At 37.8% G+C, this 16,988-nt stretch overlaps 1 protein-coding gene and 1 long non-coding RNA gene across 2 annotated transcripts in view; one reads left to right on the forward strand and one right to left on the reverse strand.

Moving 5' to 3' along the window:
- Positions 1–9,143: 9,143 nt before the first annotated feature.
- Hspa4l (heat shock protein family A (Hsp70) member 4 like) overlaps positions 9,144–16,988 on the reverse strand; it is a 62,153-nt gene continuing 54,308 nt past the window's right edge. Inside the window, exons 16-20 of the mRNA XM_052180584.1 lie at positions 15,879–16,004; positions 15,505–15,612; positions 14,815–14,934; positions 11,070–11,231; positions 9,144–9,548 (exon numbers count right to left, since the gene is read on the reverse strand). Coding sequence (XP_052036544.1) covers positions 9,360–9,548; positions 11,070–11,231; positions 14,815–14,934; positions 15,505–15,612; positions 15,879–16,004 — 705 coding nt within the window. The 3' untranslated portion in view covers positions 9,144–9,359. The remainder of the gene's footprint in view (positions 9,549–11,069; positions 11,232–14,814; positions 14,935–15,504; positions 15,613–15,878; positions 16,005–16,988) is intronic.
- LOC127683388 (uncharacterized) lies at positions 11,139–14,872 on the forward strand. Its single transcript, XR_007977532.1, has 3 exons — positions 11,139–11,281; positions 12,843–12,920; positions 13,626–14,872. It is a non-coding gene; the product is annotated as an uncharacterized LOC127683388 (long non-coding RNA).

Genomic DNA, 16,988 nt, shown 5'->3' on the forward strand with positions numbered 1-16,988 from the left:
GGCAAGGAAAGATTGATTCATTTGGAGAGACAACAAACCAATGAGGGCACCTGGGGGTGGAGGTACAGGGGTTTGGCAACAAAGATGAGTCATCTTAGGGGGGAGGGCTGTGTCTCAAAGGGCAATTCATAGTCAGGAATAGGAGCTAGGCATAGTGGGCACGTTAAAAAGGTTCTAGGCTAAGTGAGGTCCTCATTTAGGACCATTTTGTCTTTGGCTGCAATATCCTTGAGATAACAAAACTAAGGTCAATCTCCACATATTTAGATGAACACATTGTTATCCTGCAAGCAAGGCATCATTTCACAAGTACTTGGTTCATGTGTTTCAGTTACTGTGAACATCTCTGGGGTTGGGGATAAGACACAGTGACTGAGAACATGCCTCCGTGGGAGAGGATCATATTTAGTTCTCACTTCTCACTGCTGTCAACTAGCCTCCTGTTATCCAAGTCCAGGGGCTCTGATGCCATCTTCTGGCTTCTACTGACATGGCACTCACTTACACAAACCTATACTCACATTATGAAAGTGAAATCTACAAACAAGAAAAGTTGATGTCATCATGTGCTAGACATTCTCAAAGCTGCCTGAAAACAAAGAACTATGCCCGTCCCATGGAGCTTGTGCTTTTGTAACATGTAATTTACATACACACAGGAATGACTGAATCAAAAACAAAAACCTGCAATTTAATGAGTTCATTTGTAGTTAAGAAATGTTTACATTCATAGAAGCACTCTCCATTTTCAACACGATTAACAGTGTAGAATTTTAATTTCAAGCACATTGGCATATAGAATTTCTTTTGCAGTGTCTTAATAGGCAAATAAAATTGTTTTGACACAAGGTCACGTTATGCTCCTCAGGCTGGCCTTGAATTCCAGGTCTAGGTTTTGGGTGTGTCGCCATGCCTAGTTCCACAGGTGAATTGACTGTGGCTTCAAAGGCTCATGGCCATCTTTGGTATTCCCAGGCTTTGCTTTGTGGCCTCCATGTTTCTGTAAATATTTCACATGTATTTAAAGTTGTCAGAATGCATTAATAGTCTATGACTATTGATATAAATCCATGACATCCAGTTACTTTTTGTTGTTTTATATATTTATTACCTTCTGTTATGACTTCATTGCCAGTTATTTTATATGTTCTGAGACTTGTGTCAGAGCTGATGATATATTTCTGGGGAATTAGCTATAATCAAAGCACACCCTATTTACGCTCTAAATGTTTCATTTATACTACTCATATTTACAGAAACATTTTTTAACCTGTATAATCACACTTTTTATCTGAGCCTTTCACTTACCTTTGGTAAGTTCTTAGCATAACTTTTCCTCTATTACATCATTTTTTGGTCTTTCTGTAAGCCATAAATACTCTTCAAACTGGCAAATATATGACACCTATTAGTTATCAATGTTTAGGTTTTTATTTTTTGACAAGGTCTCTCTAGCCCTGACTGACTTTGTACTTACTTGTAATGGACACCCTCCCTCTGTTTCACTAGTACCCACCGGGCTACTAGACTTTTTAATGTGATTTCAATGTTTTTTCTTCTTTTAGTAGTGTAGTTTGGTTTAAATTATGTTCTATTGATTTAATGTTGTATCTCTAATTACTAAGGCAATCAGTTTTATCCTGCTATGTTGACAGTGAGATTAAACAGGTGGCCAAAAGCATCATGTGGAAATCGTGTGCACACTGCTGACATCATGCTGCCTGGGAGATTTCTGGGTGGGGTGAACCATCTTGAATCTATGTCTTTATCCAAAGGGGGAAATTTTGAAGATAAATTATTAAAGACACACATATAACAGTTCCTTATTATCTCTAAAACATTTTTTTTAAGAAACCCTTTCAAAATTTCAACTGTAGTTCGACCATCTAAAACTTTATAATATGTGCACCTCTGGCTGTCATGGAACTTGCTCTCTAAACCAGGTTGAAGAGATCTACCTATCTCTGCCTCCTGAGTGCTGGGATTAAAGGAATGCATCACCACCACTACTCTGTGGCTGAGATCATTTCAAAATTTAAAGTGTATGGTATAAATGTTTTTCTAGATGGAGGATACAATTTTTTTTACAAGCTATATAATTCCCCCCAGAAGATTAATATTGGGTATATTTTTTATTAGGAACAGCAATTATTTTATTAATAGTTCCTTTATCAGGAATACACACACACACACACACACACACATTTTATTAGGAACAGCAATTACTTTTGTACCTGGAACTGACCTTGAGACACAGAGATCGTCCTTCTTCTGCCTCCCAAGTACTGGGATTAAGGATGTGCACTACCACACCTGGCTTTGAGATGTGGTCGTAGCTCGTCAAATGGTCATCAAGGTCTAGGATCTCATGAGTCCATCCCCTCAGTGCCGCTAACCCCAGTTTTGTTTTGTTTAAGTGGGTGCTCTGGACCCACACACTCACACTGTATTTCAGTGAGACATCCCCCAGCCCCTTTTTATTTTACATGCATGTGTGTGCAAATGCATACCACAGTCAGGACAATTCTGTCAGGATGGTATGTATCACCCTTTCCATCATGAGATTTAGGGATAGACTCAGACCCTCAGGCTTGCAGAGCATGTGCTTTTACTGGTTGAACCACCAAGCCAGCTCCAGGAGCAGCAAGTCATAAACAGGACCTGGGCAGAGATTCTTCTCAACCTGAGTAGTTCCAAAGCTTTTCTTCACTCTCAAGCTTTTGTCCATTAACACATCTAAAACTCAAAAACGACCATATGAATCTTCAGAATCAAGTGTCTGAAAATTACCCCCAAACCCCATTGTTATGCAAATTCATTATTTATGATTTAGTGACCTGTTGTCAGTATTTCATGCAGTGAGTAAAGTTCAACACTTACACATTAAACCTCTGGTGTGCAAAACTCATGGTTCGAGGAGCAGGTAGAATATGTATTTATTATTATTACATGACTTCTTGACAATGTGGACTGACATCCAAAACTGAATTGCATTTATTATCAATTGTTAACTTGTTTGCTAGTATGAAGATGCAATTTACATACATAGGAAATGTTTTATATGCTTTTATCATTCCATTTGCAAACATTTTGTGGATATATCTGTGAACCAGTCAAATTCCAAAATGATATTTATAGATTATCAATTAACATTGAAAGCCATTCTTATGTCTGTTCATGTCTGTTATGTCAAAATTATTTTATAGACATGTCCCATTTGATTATAGTTTTCTGCGTTGCATTGCAAACAGAATTGAGAAATCAAATGAACAGTTCTTCTAAAAGGAAGAAAACTAAGACTAGTTACTAAGCACTAAACTGTCAAAAGTCCTTGTACAGGAATGACTGGAGTAGAGTTCCTTTGTACATGGTTGTAATAGTGGTTGTGAAGATGACTGAAGACTATTTACCAGAACTGGACGATTTAGCATAACTTTCTTTAAAAACTGTTCTGGCTAGATGGTGGTGGCGCATACTTTTGTTCCAGCATTAAAGAGACAGAGGCAGGAGGATCTCTGTGTGGCAAGTCTGGCTTATATAGTGAGTTTCATTTCAGGACAGCCAAAGCTACACCAGACCAAAACAAAAAATCTTTTGTGTAGTGGGATGTAACACTACACAGTTAACAGTGGCTTAACTAATCTATTTCTTCTAAACCACAAAAGTTTATTTTAGAGAAAAAAATGTATACACTGTAAAACTAGTTTTGCATCTTAAATTGCTTTTTAACATGTATATTCTAAGCAGGCTGACATGATTTTAAAGGTGTTTTCACTTAATCAGAAGGAACAAACTTAGGAAACTTGAAAAAAAAAGATGTAGAGCACTTCTTTTCTTAATCAGAAATCAAAGGTGTCTGCTTTTTACTTTGAACTTCTGAACCTTGTTGTTTTGTCATAATTAAGAGACAACATTCACAAACTGACTTCTTTTGGTCCAGAACTACTTCAATGCTGGTCAATGTGGCACATGCTTAATTCCAGCACTCAAGGCTGAGGCAGGATGATTATAAGTTGGAGACCAGCCAGAACTACATACCTAGACCTAGTCTCAAATATAAGGGGAAAGGGGGTCAAGTTATTGAAACTGCTAATTTAATCATCAACATGGAAGATGCACACTTTAAGTGTCATAGAAGAGTTAAATGAAAATAAAGGTTGTAAGAGCAATGCATTTGAAAACACTATTTAAATGACATTTTACATACAAAATGATTGTGAACGCTAGTTATTCTGTAATACAACTTAAGGCATGTTGTATCTCACCATCTCTACAGGGTAAGTATGTTTTTTGGTGTCTGTACTTTTTTTTTTTTTTAAATCATCCTATGACTTGGATGAGATAACTTCATACTCCAAGCAAGGGTCATGTTATTTTCAGTACCATGAATATGACTGCATCATGCATCAGATGGTCATGATTTAGTTACTATATTTGGTTCCTTGATTTGAAACCTGGTTTCAATATATTTTAACAAATATGCCTCTGCCTCATTTTACTATTTACTCTTATAATATGCTAGATGCATCCTTAAGAATCTAGTTGGCTGGTTGGATAGATGGCTCAGCAGTTAAGAACACTGATTTATCTTCCAGAGGTCTTGAGTTCAATTCCCAGCAACCACGTGGTGGCTCACAACCATCTGTAATGATATCTTATGCCCTCTTCTGGTGTGTCTGAGACAGTCACAGTGTACTCATACACATAAAATAAATCTTTAAAAAAACAAACAAAAAAAAGATTCCAGTTGTCGAGGAGGCTTTTGCAGCTGTACCAGACTGACTACACTTCCACAGTTTTTTTCTTTCCTTTGAAGCAATTTGATTTTCAACATTCTTAACATTTATGTCCCTTTATTGTTTAAAATAACTAAGAATTTTGACATGTTTAGTGGTTTGAATGAGATTGGTCCTTATAGGCTCATATATTTGAATGCCTAGTCACCAGAGAATAGAACTGGTTTGAGGAGGATTACAAAGATTAGGAGGTGTGTCTTTTGAAGGAAGTGCATTACTGGGGGTGGACCTTGAAAGGCCCAGTGTCTGTCTCTGTGTCTCATGCCTGTAATCAGGGTGTAATTCTTAGCTACTTCTCTAGCACCATCCGGCCTACCTGGCACCATGCAAGTAGATGCAACTCTGAAACTATACGGAAGCCCCCAACTAGACATTTCCTTTCTATGAGCTGTCTTTGTCTGGAGTTTCTTTACAGCAACACAACAGTGCACTAACATCTTGTTAGTACTAATCATGAAACTTAAAGATTCTGGCAGTACTGTAATCTCAGTATTAGTTTGTTAGGAGACACTGAATATGTGAAAGATATATAATTTTTGAGGTTGTATGTTTATTTTATGTGTATGAATATTGCCTGAATGTTGTGTTTGTGCCTGAAGTGCCTGCTGGGGTTAAAGATGGCACTGATTCCTCTGGAAATGGAGTTACAGGTGATTATGAGCAGTCATATGGGTGCTGGGAATTGAACCTTGGTCCTTGGGGAAGAACAACCAGTACACTCCTGATTGCTGAGCTGTCTTTCCAGATCCAAGAATTTAATTTTGCATACTTTAAAGAGAAATATGATGGCTAAGCACCTACAGTTTTTAGTTGAAATGCTGGTCTTTGATTTATATTAAATTTGTAATTTTAAACAAAAGAAAATCTTGTATGCTTCCTTGGAATTGCTTTTAAAATATTTAGATTAAATCTCAACAAAAAACCACAAATAAATGTTTAGAGTTGATAATCTTTTGGTCACATGTCTGTGTCCTCTAAAAGTTCCTGGCTGCTTTAATATTATTTAGTTTGTTAAAGGGTTGTTAAAAATATGGAATCGAGAAAGAGGGTAACACTTTTTAGAACTAGACTCTATAAGCACCTCTCTTGTGTTTCTTGTAAGTCACTCACATCTTCAAATACAGACTAAAAAATCAATTAGCTCTTTCATTAAATTTTATACAACCAAATAGCACAAAACAAAGTATATATATTTAAAATGAGTCACCTCTAGGTCTTGTAAAATTTGACTTTTTTTTTTCTTTTTTTTGCTTAGGGTTCTATTCCAAGTGCTAAGAATTCTAATGAGGCCCTCCATGCAGGATCTGTCCCCATCCCCAACCCTGTTTCATAAAATTAGTACAAAGGACTTAATCTGATTTACCAACCCTAGATATCAAAGCCATATGGGAATGCCTCCTGGATGTCACCATTACATCCACATGTGTAAGGATGGAACAGCGATTTTCCTTAGCTCAGCTCGCACTGATCCAGCTGACCATTCATTCTTTCACGGTCTCTCACCTTCTCAGGTGGATTTCTCCTAAGCCACAGATGTGCTAATTGTGATAAAATGCTTAAAAACTTTTTTTTTTTTTTGAGATAGGGTTTCACTATGTAGCATTGACTGATCTAGAGCTCCTTATGTAGACCTGACTGGCCTGAACACGAGAAATCGGTCTGTCTCTGCTTGAGGAGTGCTAGGATAAAAGGCATTTGCCACTATGAGTGGCTTAACACTGTCTTTAAATTGATTATTGAGCTCTATAATTTACAGATGTCTTATTAGGAAATAATCACTTGATACCCACCTCCAACCCAGCAAAAGTGACATGTTATTCTAGTACCTGAATTACTTAATATTTGTAGCTTTTTAGAATTTAAGGATTCTGTACACTGCTGAAGAATTGTTTTCTGGGGTAGAATCTTAGCGTAATCCAGCATGGCCATAATACAGTTCAGACTCCTTCCATCTCCACTCCAGGGTACTTGCACCCTATCTTGTTACATGTCCCTTCCTCCCTCCCTCCTTCCCTCCCTCCCTCCTTCCTTCATTCCCTCTCTCCCTGCCTTCCTTCTTCCCTCACTCCTTCCTTCTCTCCTTCCTCCCTCCCTCCCTCCCTCCCTCTCTCCTTTCCTTCCTTTTTCCATATTGTATCATTTAACAGTCTTTGTACAGTTGGTAATTAAGGATTTATCTCTTTTTTTCAGGGAGCAGATGGCTCTGGACAGGGTTTCTCTGTATTGCCCTGGCTGTCCTGGAATTTTCTCTGTAAACCAGGCTCACTTCAAACTCTAGAGATCTGCCTGTCTCAGCCTCCTGAGTTCTGAGACTAAAGGTGTGTCCACCACACCTAGCTTAACAGTAGGTTTCTTAAAAGAAGATAATTTGTACTTTCAGAATTAAACCATACTAACTTTAGTTCCTATCCATTTTAAAACAGTAGGATGGATAGTAACATTGCTTTGGCTATGTATCCTTTAAAATTGTACCACCTTTTTTGCTTTGAAAACACTTGGCTCTAGTATCACCAATTTCAATGCATATAAAGATGAGTTGAATCATACTGTCTACACAAAACTACTAGGGAAAATACATTTTCTTTTAAATAGCATAGGGTTTTTTTTTTAAATTCACATCAAATTGGTAAAGTATACAGATTATCTTTGTATGTACTACTTATTAAATGAGATATTATATAATTATTTTTTTCCTCTAAGTCATTAAACTAACTACTTGAAAGTAACTTAACAGCAGGCTCTGCTGGACATTCAGCTGCAGGGAGAGATGTTTCTTTTACTTCCAACAGGTCCTAAGGAACAGCTCCTCACTGAGTGTGATAACCAGGAAGCAGCTAAAAAATCTCCGTGTGGCTATATATTCCCTTTACAACCATTATTTTTTTCCTGAAATGGACCTATATATATATATTTACCATACAAATTAAAAGTAACTGATATCTACTTAAAATGTATTTCTTCATTTATTGGATCTAATGGTTTCACTGTAATAAAAGATATAGACATTTAAAATATGTTGGAACTATATGATTTTCTTAATAAAAAGGGATGATATCTACCCCCAAAATCTGAATAAAAATTCCTGCAAAATGACTACCCCGCCCTCTTACATTCTTCTTTCAGTGCAGACTACATTGTAGGAACAAAATCTCTATTAGAGAACTCATTTGAGAAATGACTATCCCTAAAGATAGTATACTCTCGGTCTTTAGCTACTTAAGAAAAAGTCAGTATTGCGTTTAATATAAAGATTTAGCTTTGGGAAAACAAAGAGCCTCTGAAATTGTACTGAAGTTGATCTTCAGTGAACAGCATTAGGAACACAAGGGCCCATGCAGTTTGTCTTGCTTCTATCCCTTGAAGACTGAAACATCACTCCAGCCTTCCCCATGGTTAAATAAAACTGTTCCAAGGCTCAGGACATGACTGAATGGTGTGAACAAGTCTGGTGACAAACCACAGACCAGGTCCTTAATATGGCTGAAGTTCACTATGCCTCTCCCCATTTAAGAAGCACCAACCCTGGAGCCAAGTTTTCAAAAGGCAATTTAACATCAGGAACTATAATTTAATCACATCATATCATATTACACTATGTAACATTATGTATTTTACCTACTGATGTAACACAGTTAAGTTTATTACAAGCATTATCTCCTAAGACTTGGTACAGGTACTCCTTTCAAGGAATGACTGCTTATTTAATAGTGTCTATCTACATCAGAACATTAAATCAGTGATAGGTATATATAATGCAATGCATTGTGCAAAGTCTTCCTACCCCAGATTAAGGTATTATCAACAAAAATCAATTAAGAAAACCAACACAACTATAAAAACTGAACCAAGGCTGTCGGCATCACAGATGACACCTGAGCAGGTCGACAGTGCTTTTCCCATAGGCATTAGTGTAGCAGCAACTGGTCTTTTGGACAAGTAGATCAACAGTTTCAAGTGAAAACTTAAACGCCGAGAAAACATAAATCCATGCTACCAACAGACGCAGCAAATGCTGGTGTTATCAAACTGCACTGTCCCTCTCTAAGTGTCATTTAGATAATTTATGTGATGACAAGACTGGATTCCTTGTGGCGCGCCAGTGAGATGGTCTAGGATGTCAGAACCTCCCGTTTGTTTTAATAATTTAGTGATAGCATTAGGGAAAGGGTCAGTGCTGATGGCTCTAAACCACATCATCTTCAGTTTGTTAACCCCCTGCCTCTGCAACAAAAGAACAAATCAGAATCCCCTTCCTGCATAAAGTTGCTGAGGGCTATGCGAGCAGAAGCTGTGACTACAGTGGATGGTTGCCGAGTACACAGCAGTCCTGCATACTGACACGAAGTATGTAAGGAGAGCTCAAACTGATTTGTACATCTATATTCAGCTAAAGCTTCACAGCAGCAATGGACAGCAATAGTGCACTCAATATAGACACTTTTCAAAACTACTCCAAAAAACAAATGACAAAAGTAGTTAAGAACAACTGAACATATGTTGTGTGTACCGGGCATAAAGGATGACCGGGCCCTGTAGTTACCCCGCTGCTCAACTACATGAAGCTTAGTCCACTTCCATCTCTCCGGAGTCGGGGTGCTGTGAGCTTCCTCTGGGTGCATCCGGGCTGCTCTCGGGGCCACTCTGTCCGTCCATTGGGCCATTGTGCTCACTACTTGTCTTCGCTTTGTCTTCCGGAGCTTCTACTTTGGGTTTGGGCTTGTAAACAATGGGGTTACAGAAATTATCCAGTTCCTGAAAACAGAAACAAGCCTGTCAACTATTACACAGGACACTTAGGTGTTGTCTGTGTTCTCCAATCTCTCTTGCATCCTCATACACTTAAATACTTCACTGTACTTAACTTTATTACTGTGCCTTTTATTTGTTTATCTTAGTTTCTTGAGACAGGGTTTCTTTGTGTAGCTCTGACTATTTTAGAACCCGCTCCAGGCTGGTCTGGAACTGAGATCCACCTGCCTCTGCCTCCAGAGGGCTGGGATTCAAGGTGTGAGCCGCTACCACCCACCTGGCTACTGTACTTATTTTTAAAAAATTATTTTAAATTTCTTTTTTATTTCATGTGCATTGGTGTTTTGCCTGCATGCATGTCTGTGTGAGGGTGTCACAGTCTCTGGAACTGGAGTGACATATGGCTGTGAGCTGCCATGTAGGTGCTGGGAACTGAAGATCACTTATAGTTTGTTCACAGTACATTATGTTCTTATTTCCTCTCAAGTGAGATCTGTGTTTTAATGCCTATAAATGTGATTTTATTATGGTTCTGTAATTATTTTTACTCAATATGCTATAATGTCTTTATAACTAAAACATATTTGATAGCTATATCACATATATAATAGCAGTTCCTTGAATTTGTATAGTAATGTCTAGAATTGTGAGTTTTGGTTAATAGATATACCCTCACTTCAAATTTTTACATAGACACGCAGATATGCTCTGACAAGATGTTCCAGGAAAGTTGTATAAGTATAAACGGGCCAGGGGAGAGTACTCACTGTTCCACAGCCTTCTGACTGTGGCCGAGATTGTGAACACAAACACAGCACACGATGCACACACAGCCGCCTGCACCTTGGTGACTAGGTTCACAGTCTGCTTTGTCAGCCTCAGTAGAAGCCCAGAGCCTTTACTTATTCCCATTTGCATAGTCTTGCTGAATTGCTTTTTATAGCTTTTGACATTTTTATTGTCAATGTTTATTAAAATTCAACATTTATCTGAGATTACATAAAATTACAAATAGGATTTCACAGTGGAAGATTACACATTCCAAAGACAGACCTATTGCAATGAAATTGTTACAAGTCTCAAGGAGTCTGGTTATGTGTGATGGCATTGCTGAGTATCATATGATTCATATTACTTTCAGAACTTAAAAGACAGCAATGCTGGCACTGTGGCAACTTTGACAAAGGCAGCAACTCCCTCATAGCTCAGGCTGAAGTTGGCAAAGCCAAGCCTGGCCTTCACTGTTCTTCGGAAAGGTGATTATTTCTCAGTGTGATATCCCATTAACTTAATACTTAAATGTATTTTAGTGCTTAAACGTACTAAAGAGGAAGTTTTAGCCAGTGAGATGGTTCAGCAGCTCAGGGTGCCGGCTAGGCAAGCCTGGCCACCTAAGTGCTGTCCTGGAACCACCACAAAGCTGTCCCCTGCCCTCCTGGGAGCCACGGCAGGTGCATATACACTCACTGCTGTCCTTTCACACATCATTAGAGTACATTTTAAAGGGGAATTAGAGTTTCTTACCTTTGACTTCGTAACTATTTCTGCCACTTTTACCACAGGATCTTGAGTAAGGCTTAATTTATTCTGTGCATTCATCTTACTGTTTAGCCAGTTCATGGAGTCACTGATGTACTTTTCAACCTTTTCCATTTCAGCAGGATCCAGGTGATCATATCTTTCATCCTATTAAAAATTAATAAAATGGTAAAAGAAAAAGAAGTAACTGAATTTTGGTAAGTGATGGCTTACTAATAATTTCTCCCTAAAACATTCACAGTCTTACTTACAACATACTTCATGTATATTCACGTAAAGGTGCCATATTTGAGATGACATAAACTGGAGAGACTAGGGGAAAAAATAAATCAGTGCACACTTGCAAAAGACTCTCAGAAGTCAGCTTTGGAAAACAACTTTTAGTGGAGGCTCTGCATTGGGCAAGAGAGGCTAGGACAGAGTAGAATTTATACAGATTAAGGAGAAAATAAGTGCACATGTATATAGTGAGAAAGAAAGAAAATTCTCAACATACCATAAAACTAGGTGTTGCATTCTTGATAAAACAAAAGGGACAATGGAATTCTGTCTAAACAACACAGCTGTAGCTTCTACATCTAGGAAACTACCCCAAAAGTCAGTTTATATCAGCAGTCAATAGAGCAGAAAGAAGCGGCAGCATAACATGAAAGGGGGCTCAGTGGTTATGAGCACTGACTGCTCTTCCAGAGGTCCTGAGTTCAATTCCCAGCAACCACATGGTGGCTCACAACCATCTGTAATGAGATCTGATGCCCTCTTCTGGTGTGTCTGAAGACAGCTACAGTGTACTCATATACAGAAAATAAATACAAATAATTCTTTAAAAAAACATGAAAGCAAGATTTCCTGATAAGGATTATTATTATTATTATGGACAGCCTAGAAACACCGGATGAAAAGGAAGGGGACAGGGGCAAGAGGACAGGCATGACATGAAAGCACTGCAGGAGGAGGGCCCACGGGTGCAGGAGGAGGCAGGGGCAGAGGGCCAACCCAAGCAAATATCCTTTGAAAAAGACAGAATGAAACATAATACTCTATATGCTAATTAATTTAAAAAAAATTCTTTTAATGTATTTTCCCTAATGTGTTTTGAGATAGGGTCTCACCTAGCCACATCTGGATTTATCCTTATCCTCCGCCTTAAAGCATTGAGATTAAACCCCAAAGTTAAAAGGTGGGATGATGAAGAGGCCATTTTCAAAACTGTTAAGCTTTCTCAGATATTCAAGATTCTTTTGTGAGATTACAAATTACATATCATCACACTGGACTTGGCTTCTGGGCTGCTACATTTTATTCAATTTCTTACTGTCTCAGGGATTAAGTCTTATTTGCTAGTTTATTTGCATTAATCTTCAAATAATCTTCAAAATTTAAAAAATTATCTGTAGCCTGAGCCTTTCCCCCAAACTCTTATATCTAACCAACGTGAGGCTATTTGCAAAGTCGAGATTTCTATTACTACAGTTTAATAAACTCATTACACCACTTTTTGAAGTTTTCTCCATGTTTAAAATATTTAATATAAAATATTAAAGTATAAAAATATTTAAAATGCAACCCATCCATATTAAAAACTTTGGGAAAATTTTGGACTGTTATATACATGCATATCTTATAAGCAAGATAAATGCAAAACTAATCACTTTTGGTCCTTCATTATCTGGTTTGAGCTTTCATCATTTCTTGATTGTATTATTCTTGCCTACTATTAGATACTTCACAAACTAAGTCAAGTCATATTGCTTCTAGACTCTAAAGCGTCCAAGCTACCTGTATCACAACATCTCAAACTTTCACAACAGCTGAGAAGAGGCCTTCTGTGATCAGGTATCTGTTCCCTTCCTGGATGTAAGTCACAGCAGCTTCATTGTTTCTTCCGTACATTGCTGTGTGTGTGTGTGTGTGTGTGTGTGTGTGTGTGTGGTATGAGGGGCCACAGTAACGTGTTTGAAGGTCAGAGGGCAACCTACAGCAGTCAGGTGTTTCGGATCATTACATGTGACCTTAGGATTAAACTTAGGTTGTCAGGCTCAGCAGCCTTGATGCATGAAGCCATCTCACTAATCCATAGTTCTGTTTTCAAGAACATTTCCTTTTCACACATTCTGAGCTCTGGTTTCCCTCGATTTTTTCTGATACCTCTCATTGGCTGGCCTTCTCTTGAACATAGCTCCTGGATGTCTCTTACCTTTTCCATATCCCCTCTACCAGCACTTAATTTTCCAGCTGAAGCATATGAGAACAAACAGGCCTAGCATTTCTTTTGCTAGAGTCCAGGATCCACAAAACATCCTGGCACATAATTAGAACTTACATGCTAATCAAATAAAGTCTTGGTTTGCTTTGAATGATATCTTAAATCCATACTCAAGATGGCCACTACAGTCAGAGGAGCACTAATCATGCCAGGTGTAAAATACATTGGATATTTTGTCTGTCTCATTCTTTACTTTTCCATTATCAATATATTCTGTTTGTGAGTATGCACAAATTGGGCTAGCAAAACTACAAATTTTCTTTTTCAACACACAGAATTCTTACTTCTGAAATAATTAAGTTGCATATTGGGAAAACGTATCCGCACAGAGGACATATCCAACTGACACCAGCGCTTCCTGTGACTCCCGACTACCATCATTTACTCTCATCTGTTTAATCCGACAACCCGACTGAGCATTCCATCTCCTCCTCCTCTTCCTCCTTCGCATTTTTTTTCTTGTTTTTTGAGATGGAATTTCTCTGTGTATTAAGTCCTGGCTATCTAGGACTCACTTGCAGACCAGGCTGGCCTAGAACTCAGAGAGATCTGGCTGTTTCTACAGACCTCCCGAGAGCTGGGATTAAAGGTATGTGCCACCATGCCCTGCCCAAGCATCCAGATTTTTCTAATATTCGAATTGAGACAATAGTATTCATAATTCATAGGTATTAAATGGCCTGGTGAGAACAATGGGAAACCACGCAGTCACAGTCTTAAGATTTACTAAGACTTGGAGACTCTAAGCTTCTGGGATGATGCCATGCCTCAAAGATTCTGGTGCTGCTCTCTCACGCATATGAATGCAGTGTTAACATCAATGACCAAATCAGGCTGATAACAAATAAAGTTAACCTCATGGGACAAGTTCAACAAGATGGTCTTATTTCTCTTGAGTTTTCTGGAACAGATCTGTATCTATTGGTATGCTGCAATACAACAGAAGCAATGAAGACAGGAGAGACTGTAAGCACCAGTAATCTCTTCTGGGCTCTGTTCAGATGCGTGACTAGCCACTTTCTGTTTTATCCAAAGGACACATAACATATATTACCCTGCCTGAAGCTTTAAAACAGTGCGGAATGGAGAGAGTTTTGGGTGTGTAGGAAGAATAAAAGGAGATTATGAATGGTGAATGATAGATGGAAGATCAACAACAAATCAGCTTTGAAAGAAGCAAGATACAGTTTGGCAGTTAAGAATCAAGAAAGATCTTTTTCTCATGTAAGAAACACAAAAATGAAAACAGTGGATTTTGCCATTGGATTAAACTTAAGCTATGACTCTAGGGAATTCTAAATGGTGAAAGCTTCGTCTTTTAAATGTCCTGGAATCGTCTACTGGTAATTCTTCACTGAAAAGCTTTTGATATGCTCAGTCTGAAGTGGTAACACTGCTGCGCTGGAGTTGAGGATGTCTGTAGTCACCATATGTTAGCAGTAGCGGCCATCACAACCCCAGTACCTTGTTTCTGTGTGCTTCTATCACTTTCAGGACAAGCTGAATCTTTTTCCCCAAGTCATTTAAAGCTTTTGGTCTCTCTTCATGCTCCACATACTTCATTTGAATGGGCTGGCCATATTTCTATCAACATAGAAACAAGAATGAACAGAGTTCTAACAGAATAATTTGTCACTTACAGGATGATAAACAGGCAAAGACAAACATGTCTTTTCTGTCTTCCCACAAAGGAAAGTGCTGTGGCCCTTACCCTACTTTAACCCTCATTTTATCTAAAGCATTCACTAAGGATTACTACTTGGCCATTTTTAAACCCAAGGATCCAATCAAAATTGTCAGTCCTTTCAAAGCATGGTGCTAAACTGCATAGAACCGCTTGAAAAAAACAGTAAGTACCCTTCTACTACATGTAGAATTCACAAATTTAAAACTTGAATTTACTTTATTTTTGAGAATGAGTCTCTATGTGTAGCCCCTGCTGTCTTTGAACTCCCTATGTAGAGTGGGCTGACCTCAAACTCACAGAGATCCACCAGCTCCTGTATATCCCAGGAGCAGAGTGAGGTTAAAGGCGTGTATCACCATGCCAAGTGAGCAGAACGAACCAAACTTTTTTACCAATGCTTTTACATCATAATCTTTACAAAACTGCTTCAGTTAATAGTCACCTACCCCTTGCTGCAATCTACTAACCTTTAACTCCTGAAGCTTATCCACATAAACTTGTTTAGGTTGGTCCTCTCCTTCTTCATAAAGCCAATTTTCTGTATCTTCTAACATTGCAGACAGCTTATTCATGTCCTAAGTTACACATTTAAGAGATACTATAATTACAAACCCTTTTCTTAGAAAAGAAAGTCATTAAGAGATGCTTTTTAGCTTAATGCCAGAGTCTTCTGACCTTATTCATAAACATTTTCATTATCCTTCTGCAACTTGAAAAATAACTAAGAGTCATCTCCACATAGGCTCAAAAAATGACAACAAAATTTGATATACTTTTAAACATAATTCACAATAGGACTCTCAAGTGAACATTCAAATAGTTCTTACAACTTTAGACTTACTTCTGGAGTGATGAACTTTTCGTAGACAGTGCCCAATTTGTCTCTGAAATCATAGACGTATTCTTCAACAGCATTTTTAGCATCATTTCTTTCTTTCTCTAATTTATCCTGCATTATCATCTTCCCCTATTAAAAACGTTTCAGATTGTCAAAACAACACACATTAGAGAACTGCTAGTTAAAACCATGATACCACTTCATACTGCCTAAGAGGAGCATATTTAAAAAATAAACCAGAATAGAATCTTTATGATTGTCAAGAAACTGACCCGGAACACTGGTGACAATAAAACATTCCATATCCATGGACCACAGGAACAGCGTGGAGGGTCTTCAAAAATAATGAACTATAAGCTGGGCATAGTGGCCCATGAATCTCTGAGTTTGAGGCCAGCATGAGCAAAAATTAAATAAATGAATGTAAATTCAAAATTATAATTTCCCTTAAACTCAGCAATTCTAATCCTGAGCATGTACCCAGATGAATGGGAAGCAGGCACTCCAGAGATATTTGTATGCCAGTGTTTCCTGAGGCATTATTAATTATCACCAAAAGTATAAACTGAAGCATCCATTAAGTGATGTAGTGATAAATGATATATGTGCACATATGACAAAAATATGAGGCTTAAAAGCAGTTTTACATATGAGTGAGTCCTGAGATTATGCCAAGTAAAACAATCCAGGACCAAAGGACAAGTATTGTCTCATTCATTTTATGTGAACTGCATGAGGCAGACTCTTAGGAGACGGATGAATTAATGAAACATGAACCTGCTATAACTATAGTTTCCTACAGTTCATTCCTTTGGAAAAAAATAGACTCCAAATATATAAATTCTGAGTATTATATGAGATTTTTAGGAACTATGATGCATGAATAGAGCCTTGTTAATAGGTATTATGCATTGGTACTTTTAAAAAAGCAATCCCTGTATAATCAAAATTTCTTCAGGTAAATTTTGACAGTAGAAATTAGGAACATGTAGAAATTAGGAACCATCATTTCAATATAAATTCAAACGATAAATATTAAGTATAAATATAATCACGCTATACAGTTACTATAAGAACTCACTTCTCAAAAAACTGGAACTAAATATGAAAATA

Source organism: Apodemus sylvaticus, chromosome 4, assembly GCF_947179515.1.
Source record: "Apodemus sylvaticus chromosome 4, mApoSyl1.1, whole genome shotgun sequence".
Taxonomy (NCBI): Eukaryota; Metazoa; Chordata; class Mammalia; order Rodentia; family Muridae; genus Apodemus; species Apodemus sylvaticus.